Source organism: Larimichthys crocea, chromosome XVI, assembly GCF_000972845.2.
Source record: "Larimichthys crocea isolate SSNF chromosome XVI, L_crocea_2.0, whole genome shotgun sequence".
Classification (NCBI taxonomy): domain Eukaryota; kingdom Metazoa; phylum Chordata; class Actinopteri; family Sciaenidae; genus Larimichthys; species Larimichthys crocea.
The window spans coordinates 15453838-15469567 of NC_040026.1; the positions used below are offsets into that span (position 1 = coordinate 15453838).

The 15730-nt window shown below is 44.0% G+C and overlaps 2 protein-coding genes across 5 annotated transcripts in view; one reads left to right on the forward strand and one right to left on the reverse strand.

Annotated features, from left to right (window-relative positions):
* Positions 1–15730, reverse strand: part of dock1 (dedicator of cytokinesis 1) — a 178517-nt gene that overhangs the window by 67072 nt on the left and 95715 nt on the right. The gene's annotated exons all lie outside the window — the stretch shown is intronic.
* The window catches only part of insyn2a (inhibitory synaptic factor 2A), a 34374-nt gene continuing 20540 nt past the window's right edge, over positions 1897–15730 (forward strand). For all 3 annotated transcript variants that reach the window (XR_002043123.2, XM_019278758.2, XM_019278759.2), the window contains exons 1-2: positions 1897–2449; positions 12896–14135. Coding sequence is in view for 2 of the 3 variants with exons in the window: in XM_019278758.2 (XP_019134303.1) it covers positions 12901–14135 (1235 nt within the window). In the remaining variant the exon portion in view is untranslated. The remainder of the gene's footprint in view (positions 2450–12895; positions 14136–15730) is intronic.

Genomic DNA, 15730 nt, shown 5'->3' on the forward strand with positions numbered 1-15730 from the left:
ACTGGGTTGGCGGATGCCAGGAGAATGATGATGACCTGTATCATGCCTACTGTGAAGTCTAATGAAGGAGGGATAATAGTCTGGGGCTGTTTGGGCTTTACAATGTCAGTTCCAGTGAAGGGTCTTCTTAATGCTACATAATACGAAGACATTTCAGCAAATAAAGCACCTTCAACTTTGTGAAAAAGTTTTGAGGAGGGCCCTTTGCTCTCACAGACTACTGTATGCCCCTGTGCACAATGTGAAGTCCTAAAGACATGGTTAAACAAGTTTGGTGAGGAGGAACTCGACTGGCACAGAGCCCTGACCTTAACCTAACCGAACACCTTTGGGAGGAATTAGAACTGATTGAGAGTTAGGACTTCTTGTTCAACATTCATCTGACCTCACAAATGCTCCTCTGGCCGAATGGGGACAAAATCTCACAGTGCGTCTCATGGGTACGATCACCCGAGAGAAGAAGTCACAACACCAACTATTTAATCTATTTTAGTGAAACTGGAGCATATTCTATGGAGAAAATGTTTTTCTGGTGTTCCCTGACGTCCTTCAGCTTCTCCACATCAATTTTCTGTTGGTCAAGTTTCCTGATGGACGGTAACGTACACTTGAACTGGTAGTGTTGCACCACTAAGTAATAGCTGGCTGCTATGTCATGTGATGTTGCGCTTGCTTGGCATTTATCCGTGTAAGGAAAGTTGTCGACTCACTAGTTTCTGCGCAGGCATACCTGCTGTCCATATTTACAACTGTGATACTGCACTCGGAAACTGGAGGCACTAACTCGCAAAAATGCCATTTTCTACATAATGTTGTTTTAACAAGCAGTACTAATGAGAAGTTTCATATTAGGAATATGCCTAAGAAAGATAGCTATTATAAGATTAAACAAAGATGGACGCGTTATGGTTCCATCTAAGTTGCTATCTGAAGCAAGATGGCCAATTAAAGCCAATTGCCACAAATGGTTGGAAAGTTTTGCACCAATTTCCAGTTAAAGTTTTGTTTATTGGCTGCTTCACTGGGCCAGGGGTGTATGAAAAAATAAAAATCTTATATACCAACACAGACATACACATTTAAAAACACACACAACAGCAAATGCTGTCTGGAGAGCTGTGGCTCATTACCATGGTACCTGAGGCTTAAAGCAGAACTAGGGGTTTCCCTGTGAGAGAGTGAGGGCGAGCTATGGCTCCGAAAACACCCAACCAGGCATTCACAGCTCCACTTTTACAGCATCAAGTGTTACTTCCCTTCCTTATTTTGTTGATTGAACACTACGATGGTACACACCACAACTCCAGATTGGGGGGGGGGCAAATGGGATTTTCTTCCCTCAGAAAGAAAAGAGCTGTGAGGACTCTGGTAAACTGAAATGACAGAAGGTAAATGAACTTGAAATGAAACTGAAAGGCTGATAATACATGGCGAGCATCACTGTATGGAGATCCCAGGTAACGACCGAGACACACAAGTGTGTATGTCACGCATCCGACGGTGTTTTTCCCCCCCCGAGATAGAACATTCACACACCAGGGCTGCAGTGCTGCGAGGAAAAGTGCAGTCTGAAAAAAGAAATCCATTCAAAGTTTTAATTTTTCTGCTTCTGACAAAGTAAGTACAGCAAGTTTTGATGTGCATATGGTCTCCCGGCGAAGTGAGGTCACTGATAGAACTGCTCTGACAGATGATGAGATGAAGGGATGATGCATGAACCTGCCAGATGAAGCCAAAACCAGAGCTGTACTTTCTCCTACTGCAACCTTCCCTCCTCCCTCTGCTCTCCCTCTCTCTCTCCCATACTCCCTCCCCCTCTTGCTTAATCTCTCTCTCTCTCTCTGTCTGTCTGTCTCCCTCTCTCACTCCCTCTCTCTCTCTCTCTCTATCCACACACACACACGCACGCACACACTCAGACGGCACACACGCAGAAAAGAAGAGAAAGCCAGAGAGGAGAACTGCGGCGGCACGATGGGGATATTCTGCCTGCGTGGGCTCTGTCGCTGAGGCGTCCGGAGTTCAGTCACTGTATGCGTGTGTGTGTGTGTGTGCGTGTGTGTGCGTGTGTGAAAGAGAGAGTGTGTGTCTGTGTGTGTGTGCATGTGTGAGTGAGTGAGAGCCCCTGCCGACGCCGTGTGGAAAAAGGAAAGGGGAAACAGAGGAGAGCGGGTGGAGAGGAGGAAAAGAGAGGGGGAGTGTTGACTCTGACTGGGGCTTAGAGGAACCTCACGCCACTGGATCAGAGGACGCTGATGTGCAACAACTACTTCAACTACTGCCGCTGCTGCTCCGCCTGCGTGCCGCTGCCTGCTTGTCCTCTCAACTTCTGCCATGGCATAGCCTCCTCTTCCAGCTCGCCTCTAATCCACCAAGGAAACGGGCATGCATGGGCACAACCGGGGATCTAGGCTATTGCATCCTTTACGTCAGTAATTCACAGTCTGAGGTGAGTCGCTGTTCTCTGTTCTTGTCCTCTCCTCTATTTCACCTCTTGGTCTGAAACTGCAAGAGGGGAAGTCAGTTCAAATTACCTCTGAAAGGGGGGGAAATCCAAGGGATCTGCTCGCTCTGTGAGCTGAGCCCGGGATAAGCTACAGGGAATGTTTGATTTTGCCTTTCAGTCGGCTGATCAAATATGAAATACGTGTTGCAGATGAAAGGAGACAAATCTCAGATTGATTTAACGCTCAGTAGCTTCTGCTCGGATGAAGTGGTTAGGAGATATTTTAGGCAGCGGTTGTGGATTGTGCTGGTGCCGAGTTTGAGGGTCAATTCAGTCAGTTTGGAAAACTTTAAACATGACAAATTTTTATATGTCAGGTAAACATTAGAGAAGGGGGGGGGAAACTCCCTGCCACTGCTGGCTGACATTTATCAGATCTGGCAGGTCAGTTTTTCCTGTTTCCGAGAGGATTCTGATCCAGATTTAACGTGACTGGCTTCGCATACATAGCTAAAACAGTGCTTGCGTACAAGGGGGCTTGCATGATGCTGCATTTATTTTCTCCAGTTTTCTAGCTGAGTGAGCGTTACATAAAAAACACACCAATATCCAAAGAAAAAAATTGAAGAATTATTGCACAGAGCTGTTGTCCCATGTATGGAGGAAGCAAATGTTTTGAAGGCAGCACAGACAAACAGGTAGTGAGAGCCGGGCATTAGACAGTTGGATGCATCTGATGAAATACCTAAACTAAAGACTAATCTAGATTAATAGAATGGATGAAGTCACAATCTCCTTATAGATTATCGGAGCATGGGTGTGTGTGGATGTGGATGTGTAGTGTGTGTGTGTGTGAGTGTGGGAGAGAGGATGAGAGAGAGAGAGAGCATGGGTTGCCTAGAACCCTCACATCTCCACTGTCCTTCAGTTGCCACACAAAACGCACGTCACTCCCGCTCTTCCCCACAAACCCTCCTGCCATCGCTCTACTTCTCCCCTTCAACCCTATCTCACATCAACACTCTGATACAATCTCCCCTCTGCTCTATTTCGCTTTTCCGCCGACACTGAGGAGAGGACTGAGGGAAACGGATGAAGACAGATAAAGAGGGAGAAAGAGATACAGAGCAAGGGGAAAAGAGTTTGTCTGTGAGAAATAATAGAGAGTATGGCAGGAGAGGATATTGGATCTTTTTTTTTTTTTCCCTTTACAATTGAGGGGTATTATGTGCTGACACTCAAGAGTGACATGAAAAGTACATACCTGCCGTCACAGCCTGATTTATGTTATGTAAATACAATTATACAAAATTACAGGGTAGGGATGGAAGTAGGACGTCGCTCAAGACAAAAGAAACAAAATGTTTCCTCCTTCATCCGCCACTGCCTGTCTTCCTTTAACCTTCACAGCGTCTTTGTGAGCTCTGGGTTCGGCCGTCCAAGGAGTGATGGCTGTGATGGCTGGCCCGCTGCTTCAAAGCTACTCTTTATTTTTAGGAATCAGTGAAATCAGGAATGCTATAGAGAGCCAGAAGACGGACTGTTCCGCCACGTATGCACGCACGAAAAAAGGAGTGTGTGCGTACGACGCCCCCGCGCACATCCATTCCAAAACGCAGAGGTACATGAAGATGGAAAGGTAGAACAAAGAAACAAACAGAGGTGTCACGCGCTGAGACCTGGCAGGGAGAAGTGTAATAGAGCTGCCCTGCACATGTAGCATTTTTTTTGGGAACTTTAGATTTTGCACTTGCCTCCCCAAAAAAACCAAGCGAATATGGCAGCAAGGTTGTGGCTACGAAGGGAGGGAGCAGGGAGGGGGAGTGCAGGGTTTCCAAACGAGTGGTGAAGTGGGCATTCGCCTCCCGTGGCCCCGATCGCTGGGAGGGGTAACTCATTCATCCAGAAAACAAATTGCTCTCCTATAAAAGAATGACTGCTTTTGGAACAAGCCAGATGTTACCTTTCATGTGCTAATAGGATTATTCATTAAGAGTCAGATTTTTCTTTTTTTTTTCTTCCCTGGGAGCGCCACAGCAACGCCACGCAGTCGAGGTGAATCGTGTGCGTCTGCTGTTGAAGAGGGGAAGGCGTGTGTGTGTGTGTGTGTGTGTGTGTGTGTGTGTGTGTGTGTGTGTGAGTGACTTCATACGTCTGTTGCATACAGAAGTAGAGACTTCGCACCTGATCCCACCTGGGTGTTGTTGTCAGTGTGCGCTGGTGTATGTGTGTGTAAAGCATGCGTTCCCCACTGCTTTGCAGTAGGGGCCCAGTCAGCTGGAGCTCCGAGAGGCCCAGAGGCAGAAGAACAGAAGATAGGGAGTTTTCAGTGGTACAGGGAAAAGTATTTAAAAACTATGTACTTATATTTCTATTGGATTATTAACTTGAGTGCTTCAACTAACAATTTTTATTAAAAAAACATTTGTTTGTTTCTTCAATTAAGAGTTTTGTATATAAGGCAGTGAATAAAAATGCCAAACATCATTTCCCAAGGTGAATTCTTTAAATTACTAAACCTCCAGAGATATTTAATTTCCAGTCAAAGTTACATAAAAGTGTTTTTATTATTTTTATAGTTGAGAGTTTGAACAAACAAGAGTTTTGCTTGATAACAATTTTTCTGTTTTTAAGTTTCTGTGGATCAATTAACAATTTCAGCACTAATTATTCGTGGCTTGAGGCTCTCGCAAACAACATTGCAATCGTGACCATTTGTTTTTCTTATTTCATAAATTACTGATCTCAGTAGGTGAGAGATTGCAGCGTACCTTTGCTGGTGCACTGCAGCATATTTTGGCATGTCACCGCCACATGTAGAGCAGTGGAGTAGTGTGACACCATTGGAAGGACGTGTGTATTGCATCACCAGTGTTTGCATCCTCACATCGCGACTGGGGGTCTAAAACTCCACGGGGGAACCTTTAACTCTGTGCTCTCTGCTGTACTCAAGAGAATGCAGCAGGAATGCAAACATTTGAAGGGGCGAGAGGCTGAGCAATCTTGCTGTATGTATCTTGCAAACAGTCACTTTAAAAAGATACTCAAACTGCCACTCACATCAGAGTCTTCAAGGAAAGACTGTTAGCTGAAAGCCTGACATGTATTTTTGATATTTTGTACAACTGAAGCCGGGGCTCAGACTCAGGAGTTATGAAATCGGGTTGCATCACACACAAAAGGAGACACTTCACAGATGTTCTTCCCTCTAATCTCAAAAGATGCACACACTACCAGATTTAAAAATAATGGGGCACCGCATACTACAGGATACTGAGATTATCATGCCGAGGGAGCAATCTACGACCTCGCGTGATCTCATGGTGAAGCAGATGTCAACGGAATTACATCTGGTGAGATTTCACCAGTTTTAATATCTGTCAACAGTAGTATGCTGGCAAACATTAGCTTCGATGGCTGGAATATTAACTGTTGCTTGCAACACTGTGAATGGGGCACCGCTTTGAAAGTCATTTTAAATACTAAACACCAAAAAATGTTTAAAATTATCCGAGTCCTGCAAGTTTTTTTGGGTGGTTTGACATTGGATCTGTGAACCCCTCGCATTACCCGATAATCTGGGCTGCCAACTAGGGTCGCAGGTCAGATTTCTTCTACAAATGTCTGAAGGAAGGGAAGGAAATCTGAGGTAAATCGTCCCCAAACTTCTTGAGTCTGTCCCTGGCTTAAGACTAACTGGAGCCAGACATGTTGAGAGCACATTGCACACAATAGTTAAAAATGTTTTTTTTATTTATTGTAAAGTGACTTCATACAGCCTCCTCCTTCGCTACATGGGCGATCCAGCTGAGCAAACAAAATGAGACATCCTATCAACAAGACAGGATGGGCTTTTGCCATCTCTCTCCCCCCTCCAGCCTGTCTATTCTTGTTCATGGATTCTCCATGGCCTTCCTCTTCATCGCCATGTCTGTCTATTTTACTCGCATTCAAATGCTGCTCCACCAAATCACAGTAAAATCTCTACGACCTCTCTCCCTGCACCTGTTTTTTTCCTAGTCTTTTTTTTCTTTTCATTCTCATCTTTTCCGTCCGAGTGTGTGGTTGTGTGCATGCGTCCCTTTTTTTTTTCTTTGCTAGGGATGACTAGGAGGAATCTGAGAGCAGCAGGGGAGTTCTCTAGTTACCCATCAGCTTTGAAACCTTGGCGCGTCTAGGAGGCAAAAAGACAGGGAGAGACAGCGAGAGAGAGCAACAAAGGGGAAGAGACTGAGAGGAAGAAGGCAAAAAAAAAAATGTAACGGAGAGAATTGATAATGTTCTGTAGATAGATGAAGAGGAGAGGAAAGGAGAGAGTGATCTGATGCATTCTGATTAGAGCAGGCAGCCTCTGCAGCATACATCCTTTCCCGAGGTCTGATCTCCATCTAGCCTGTATGTTCACAGATGTATGGATTATAGGCTTCCTGTGAATTCATCAAGCTCACCCAACAACTGGGTACAGGTGTAGCATTCAAAGCCGACTAAGTAAGGAAATAACTAAGAAAACAAGTACAATTCAGTGGGGACAAAGTGAGTATAAAATAATAAGGCTACAATGTCCATAGGCTCCAGTCCAAGGGTAAGAAATTCTCCATGAAAACAGCGACAGACTGGCACATGGAGTTGTTTCAAGATGAGTAATTTCTAGTGAAACACACAACAGGGGAGGAAACAATTACTAATGACGTGTACCGCACCAACTCTAAGGCTCAATGAGACGCCATTAGCCTGTTAAAGTCTTGTACTGTGACTGCGGTACCTCATGCAGTCTTTCTCACGCACACACACACACACACACACTTTATTCTGTGTGGACGACTGGAAGCACTATAAAAATAACCGTAATGCAAATGGCTCAATGTGAAAATGTCTGTAATGCACAAACAGCTTCTGAATGAATGCTGTGCATATGGTAGAAACTTAACATGAGAGGACATTCTGAGTGCTGCGGATTAACAGCAAATCTGATTCATCCTGTCAGAGCATCAGACTTCTGACAGCAGAACCAACACTATGTTTATGCAAAACATCTATAACTACTACGATACCACGTTAAACCGTAACATAAATGGAAGAGTAACGCCAAACGGCCAGTGCGAGTTATTGACATTCATGAGGTTTCTTGATGAGTTTAGAAATATCTGATTGCAGTCCAAGCCTACTGTGCCATGTTTATCTGACCTAAATTTAACACACAGAACATCCTGACACTCTGCAGAAATCTCTAGTACTTCAAGAGATCTGTAGAGCTGTCGAATTGCAAAGGTATTGAAATTTCAGTTATCATGGATCTGAATGTGATTGTAAAACTATACTACTGACGCCTGCTCCTCTTTATAATTACAACATTTCATACCGCGCTCTCGACAAAAGAAATATGTTCCTGGTGTTATTTAGTCATTACTGCAACACTTCATGATGATTCTGAGCAAAATCTTTAAAATGGTGCTTGGCAACAGCGCAGTGGTCCATGATGACTGAGCAACAATTACACGAAAGACAGAATCCCTTAAAATCCTGTGATTTCCAGTTCCAGCCCATCTTACGGCATTAAGCTACCATTAACTGACAAAGGATTTGCTGCGTTTGGTGTCGGCCTAATGCACTGTACTGCTGTTATCCCTCAACACTGACCTGTTCAGTCAATCATTCGGCTATATATACCCTCACATCACACCCTGAGAGCATGGGTGCACCCAAGCTTGCTCGCATGCTGCAGCAGAGAGACCGACAGAAAATAATAATCCAACGGTAAACCCACAATGTGAGATGACCTAACGAACGCAATTTAAAGTAACTACAAGCCTGAATGTCTTTTGAGTGCATAATCAGCGTGCTCTTCGAGACAGATCAAAGACTTTTAGAAACACTACTAAGCCCCATGTAATTATGGGAGGAAGTTGACAGGAGACAAAGGAGGAAAACAAAACACGAGTAGATAAAGCTGGATTACAGTAGAGTTTGAAACTTCCATGGCTGTGATGATGCTACCACGTTCATTTGTTCAAGCAGCATCTGAAACCATGCTGAGCTGTAATAATGTGAAACTGCAGCGATAGGAGAGCAGGATTTTTTATTTTTTGTTGTAGCATGAGGGCAGACTTCAAGCTCACTTTCTCTCCGATTTAAAAATGCGATGCTGGCTGCGTACGTTTTCCTGTGATTTTTATTCAGCAAAAAAACAGGGTTGAGCCACTGTTGGGTGGTTTGAGAAGGGAAGGACTTTAAAGTATTGGATGGTTTATACACTACACAGTTATGGGCATTAATATGTTACTATAATAGTGTCCACTCCTCTGAGATGGCTTTCCACAAAATTAAAACTTGGCTACAGGGATTTGCTCCCATTCAGCCACAAGAGCATTAGTAAAGCTTGGCTTGCAGATGGAGTTTGTGTTCACCCCAAAGGTGTTGGATGGGGTTGAGGTCAGGGCTCTGTGCAGACAGATAAAGTTTGCACCAGACTCAGAAAAGTATTACTTATCGTGCATGGAGCACTGTTATGTTGATGAAAGGGCTTTTGCCAACACATTTTTGTCTAAAATATCATTGAATGCTGTGGCATTAAGATTTCTTTCAAGCAGGTCTGGGTACATTTAAGTATGTGTCCACACAGTGTATGACTAAATATCTTACAGCCAAAACATATAATGTGCATAAATTGGAGGGAAAAGTGTAATGAAGAGATAATGGGAAGCTCAATGAAACACAAAGGCTGTTTAGGCAGCTGTTGCTAATTGACATGTACGGCATATTTCCAGCGTTTAATCAATTCACTGGTTTTGTGATGCATACTATATTAATGAATTCTCCCTTTGGTGGAGCAGAAGCGATAAAACAAAATTAGTCAGGCTTAAAGTTGCGGTAAACATTCAATCCCCAGGTTTAATCAGGACAGTGAAATTTCCACCTTTTTAAGATTTTACCCCCCGGCAACCAAAAGTTCAATTAGGCAACTGCCATTCACAAAACTGCCGACTCATATGCAGTTTTAGAATAATGCAAGTAACGTGGATCCATTTTTAAATTCAAGGTGTGTTGCATTAAACGAGTACATGCTCTGAGCATAAAGACCATTTCCATTAAGGAGTAATGAACTGCTTTACTGCAGTAATCTGGATTGTCCTTACAGCAATCCAGAGCTTCAAAGAATGACTGAATTAACAGAGCAAATCCTCCCAAGAACCAGTCATGCTAAACAGGTTCTCATCATGGACAAACTGTACTCATGTCCCTAGAAATAACCAAAATAATGACCCATAGTGCCATGTGTGACAGCCATGTGAGCTCTGAGCTCTGCTGCTAAAACAAGGTCAGATGTGAACGTGTCTGATTTGTTTTGCCATGCGCACATGACCCTGCGAGATCTGGTTTTAGTCCGTCCTACTGGGTAGAAAATAGTGGGTCAGTTCACTTCAATTACTTGCCTCTAAATTGAAGAAAAAAAAAAAAAAAAGGATCAAGGCCACCCTAAAAAGGGGCAGTTGTCACAGCCCTGCGTGATGAGTCATGCTGTTTATGCAAGAGGCCGTGGGGTGGTGTTCTAGCCGGAGGTGAGATACGAGTGCTGCTACAGTTGCCTGGGCCTGAACCCAATGGGTAACAAATCAGATCTGTGGAGCCAGGGACACATCATTCAGCCTGCAGTGCTGACATGTCAAAAAGGATCAAATTTAAATGAGGATATGATACAATACCATGAAACTGTATGCATTGTAAGACCCTGTGCGTGGAGTAGAAAGTAAGGAGAAAACAGCTGACAAACTACATTCATGTCTCAATAGCTGATAGTCTGAAACAGGGTGGCATCTTGAATTGTAGCTAGATAAAAAAAAAATATATTTTGAATTTAATGTTTCACTTGGGCCTAGCTTATAACGTATAACATATTCACTGACCTCATTCGGAGAGGGGATGTAGGGTAACAGTTTAATCTCTTATTCAAAATGTCATCCTTTGGACAAACATGGAAAAGGACACTGACAATGATAGACCAGGAAAGCACAGCTGTGCGGGTGAATAGATAATACTCTGGGAATCAACGTCACATGGTCAAACAGTCAGAAGAAGGGAAAAATCTCTCTCTCTGCAAAGCCAGGGTAATAATTGGAAAATTAATGTATTGGACTGTGCTGTATGCAGTCTTGATTCTACACCTTTACATCGTTGTATGTCACTCTGCTTTCATGGCTCAATCAGCCTAATGGAAACGGGTGTCAGGAGTCACTGAGTGATTATATGAATATTAAACAAAGGTGAAGATCTTTATGGTAGTGCTGTTTCTTTGTGTTTCTACTGATAACTACATCTTTTTTCTTTTTCGCAAGTTTCCTTGGCCTTTTCTGTGTGCATAATTGCAGTGGCCAAGGCTGACACTTTCCCTGCAAACCTGCGAATGTGTTGAATTGTCTACTTTTCACACACTGTATGATTCTTGGTACTGCACACACGCATCGCTGTGGGTTTCGTGGTGGTGGCAGAACATCTTTTCTAACATTCTTCTGTGTTAGGCTTTTAGACAGTTTCCACAAAAACGGTGCACTGTCCTCCCTGGTCATTTAGTCACAGCGGCAATTACATGTCTGTTGAGAATCAAACAAACATCTGCCAGCGCAGCAGAAAGCTGCTGTCTCTAACCTGTCTATGTGGCCATGCTGTGCTATGTTTTCAGTTACATTACTGGGGGAATATTTGGACAGTTTCATGGGAGGGCTGTCTGCATGTCATCTGCCACTAATGGCTTCAAACGTGGGTTTCTTTTGTGAAAAAACTTGCAGAAAAACAAACAAATGTGGACACGACAGGAACGATACAGATACTGTCCCAATGTCCGTGAGATATTTGGCATCTGGCTACTCCAAAAGTGAGGCATCATGATTATCATTCACAGTAAAACTCTTGATTTCCCATGCTCAGCGCGGGGGGAACATAACTTATATGAGAACACTATGTGCAAGATCATAATCTTGGGCATGCCTTTACTGGTAATACGGTGGGTTTTATTCATATATTCATGCTGAAAATATTTTACCATGTCCTTAGTAGGCACATTGCCAGAGCATATTCTGCAGAAAAATTACTGAATGATTACGCCAATATGTACAGATGATCTGGCATGTCTATGAGGGAACATTAATGTCTGTGGATGAGACTGTTAGATCTTCGGTGAGATAGACAAAGATAGCTGCCTGGCTCTCTCTCTCCAAACGGAGCCAAAAAACTGAGGTTATAATTTAATAACGCGGAGCCAGGGTGATAATGTGATGCAGGAGACAGGGAGACAAAATGTCCATTCTATAGCTCCCAGGTAAGTAAACAGACAGCTTTCAAATAGGCATAGACATTCCCTGTTGACAGGGAGCAGTCATGGCAGATAAGCTGAGAAGGATAATTGTCCTATCTGATTTGGCATCTATGTGAGCTTGTGGAGTGCTTGCTTATTGTAAATCAACAAGCAAAAGGAGAATTATATTTGTCAGAGCATCAGAGGCAAACTGCAGCGTTGTGATGCCGCTGCCGTATCTGTGGTAGCAGGGAAAGATACTTCATATTATCTCTGCTTAAGATGTTTGTCCTTGGGGGCTTGTTGTACCGTTCGCAGGTTTCATCCACATTTTTGCAGCATGTTCGCTTGTCTTTGCTCATTTAGAAAATGGAAAATGAACAGGCACCATTCTCACATATGCTAAAAATCCTATTTTTACTTAATTATTAACTGCGAGAGAGAAAGGTCAGGCAGTGAAGAGACCTACTGCACCTAATTAACCACAGACAAAACAACTGCAGACCTCAGGCACAGACTTCAGAATAGTCAACAGCATATTGCTCCTGTTAACAAAAGTGTGTGAGATTTAAGTGCAGTGTCTGATAGCGACTGGGCCACTGTAAAAGCCTCTACATGAAGCGAGACACACATACTTGTCAATTTAAGAAGTAGGAGAGGAGGAGAGAGAACTGTTCGTGAAAGGTGTGTTAACTGGTAATGATAAACGAATGAAAATCATACGGAAATTAGAGTTATTAGTGTGAAAGAGAAGAAAATTAAACACCTCATAAAAATCTGCTAGGATTCATTTTGGAGCATGCTAAAACCATAACCCCTTGCAGTTTTTCAGTAAACAAAAAAAAGACCCTTGCAAATTTGCAATCAAAAGAAAATGAAAGGATTTTCATCACCTCATCTTCAATGTGTCACTATATTTAATGTCAAACTCAACTATTCCTATCTGAAGAATCGGCTCCTTTAGAATTTGCTGATATGCACAACAACAAGTGTCATCACTTGAACAATATTTGTTAAATAATTGCACAGGTTCCTCCCCCTCTCCCTAAGCTTAGAGAGTGTGTGTGTTCTGTCAAGTGGGGTGTAATAGTGAGGCAAGGGTCTTTGTCTAAGACATTCATTACCGGTGATTAACACAGTGTCTCTCTCTCCATGTCTCTTAGGAAACATGGTGAGCAAGGAGGGTGGCAAATGCATGCTCACCAACTCAGAGTCTGACTCGGAGGCAGCGCCCTTACCCTCCACCTCGCTGGCGCTGGAGGTGAAGTATTCCCTGGAAGCCAGTCGACAGGTGAGGAAGAGAAACAAGGCTCTGCAAGTGCGTTTCAAGGATATCTGTGAGGCACAGAACGAGCAAAGGGAGGCGGAGTTGCAGGCAGCAGGGAAAGGTGGCAAGCCGATCTCGTACAAAGTGGCGTACCGCAAGTACATGACCGTCCCTGCCCGCAGATCCATCCCGAACGTCACAAGGAGCACAGGCGTGCAGACGTCCCCTGACCTGAAGAAACGCTATCAGACCTTTCCTTTTGAGCGCAAGAAAGGCCACACCTTTAAACACGTGGCGGCCGTGGAAACTTATAAAGGTCAGAATAACGGTTTTGTCATGGAGGTGAAGCAGTCCAAGGCTGCTGAGCAGGGTTTAGATGAGGAGGAGGAGGAGGGAGCCTGCGGGGGGAGTGGAGTCCGGAGGACCAGGGCTCTGCTCCATACTAATGAGTGCATTGCCACAGTGGAGCAGCACACTGCACCTGATGGCCTGTGCTCTGACGCTCTGCTGCTCAGTTGCTCTGCAGACACAGACTGCCTTGCAGACACACAGAGAGGAAGCGGAGCCGGAGCAGCACAGGCAGAGTACCAGCTCTGCAGTGTCCCATCCAAAGCCAGGACAGGATTACAACACAGGGAGGCTGATACAGACCGCTCGACCAAGAGGCAGCTGCTCAATCTGGAGGAGGGCTCGTCCCGAACCCTGCCGGACAGGGCCTCCAAGGTTACGGGCCCCATCGCTTGGAACTCCCTAACCCAGGTGGAGTGCCTGGACAGTCCTTCTGTGCGGAGCAAGCGGAAGAAAGCCCTGCAGCTCAACGGGCTGCAGAGCGAGACGCTGCCACGTTCCGGCAGGGGCTGTACAACACAGGCACAGTGCCACACAGGACAGCTATCTGCCCGGCCTCTACGGGGCATGGAGGAGCCTCTCTCACCCTGCACAGGTGGCGAGGCTGGTGGGGCACCGCCCGACCACACACAGGAGGCCTGTAAGCAAATAGTGCCTATGAATCAGGATGGGGATGTTAAAGCACAGCTCCAGGCCATGGAAAATCTCATCAGCTCCAGTCAAGAGACCATCAAGGTGCTGCTGGGGGTCATCCAAGAACTGGAGAAGGGAGAGGCCCACAGAGAAGGGTAAGACATCTCACTCACAGACTGTTCTTTACACTTGAACTTGACTGTTTCTCTCCCAGTTATGATTCCAATACTTCAGCATAGTGTACCTGCCTATACTAATACCGATCAGATACCAGAAATGTAAAATCCGTACAGCTCGGAACTCATTTCAATATTTTTTATTGAACGTCACATAAGGCCAGAGACGGCAATTGCGATCAAAACAGTCGGCAGCCCACCATGACTAAACTGATAGCGGAAAGACAGAATTTTAAAACGCTGCCAAAAACTTTGGATCAGACACACCATGCTGATACCCAATCTGCTTAATAAGGTCTTAAAAAAGGCTTTGTTGGTTTACACCGATGTCAAGCACGAACTGGCAAAACAAATGTCGTGTATCAATAAATAAGATTGGAGAAAAGGGGCCTGGTGCTCACAGGGTAAAGCTAAGGAAACATCAGACACACCGAACACATTCATGATTCAGCATGAACAGGAAAAGTACCCTCTTGATCTTGTCAAATTATTTCTATATCGTAGGACAAGCTTGTATGTGTGACAGCTGTTCAGCAGAACCTTGAATGAACCATCCAAAGAGTGTCAAAGAAAAAAAAAAAAAACAGATCACAGTGGCATGTAGCTGGGATGATGTGGCTTTCACCTGATGTGCCCTGCAGGGCGATTACAACACAATATCCTTTAGTGATGACTGCTCTCAAGACTGCTGCAGAACGTATTTACAGACGAATCATCTCACTCAATTGGTTTGATGATCTGTTGTATGAAACACTGTCACTGTGAATGTGGCCTTGAGACCACGTGAACCCAAAGCCAAGGAACTGCAGACGATTCACTACTTTTGAATGAAACTGAATCAACCTGGCAATAGCTGTAATGCGGGCAGTCGTTTATGAGAATAATGGTAGTCAAACTTTCCACATCTGAATGTGAATTTTATTATTATGACAAAAATATAATAATGAATAATTTGTAGTGACACTTAGAAATGAATAGTGTTTATTAAGTAAAATACAAAATGAGACATTTAATAATTGGCCTCGTTCAGCTGCATGCCATGTTTATCTCAAAAGTCCAAGGCCTTTGAAAAAGCCATGGCCTGTGAAAAAGCCATTTACTGGCCAATGGATACTGAGTATATACAAAAGGGCTGCAGATAGTATCTAGGCTGCTGAAATAGAGGATTGTCTATCCAAAGGGATGAGGCAAACAAAATGGCCAATTTGTTGAGTGAATTGCTAGGGCTCGGCACTGAGATCCCTATCTGTTTTGACCAGCACTGTGGTGAGGTACGGAGTGAGAAAATCCATATAATCAACATCATACCAACCCGGAGTCCAAAACCTCTGGGGAATTACACACACAGACACACACCGGTCAATTTTATAAATAAAGGAGCAGACACCCACAAATGCTTCAAAGTCTATGAAAGCAACTCTCAATATCAGTTTGACCCAATGACAGACTGTCCTATTCGACGGTTTAAGTTTACACCATCTACAAAGACTATTATCCTGCTTTAATCTTGCACAAAGCAGCCATAATCTCCTTATCAGCAAACTCATAAAAAGTGAGTTGTGAGTGGAGAAGTA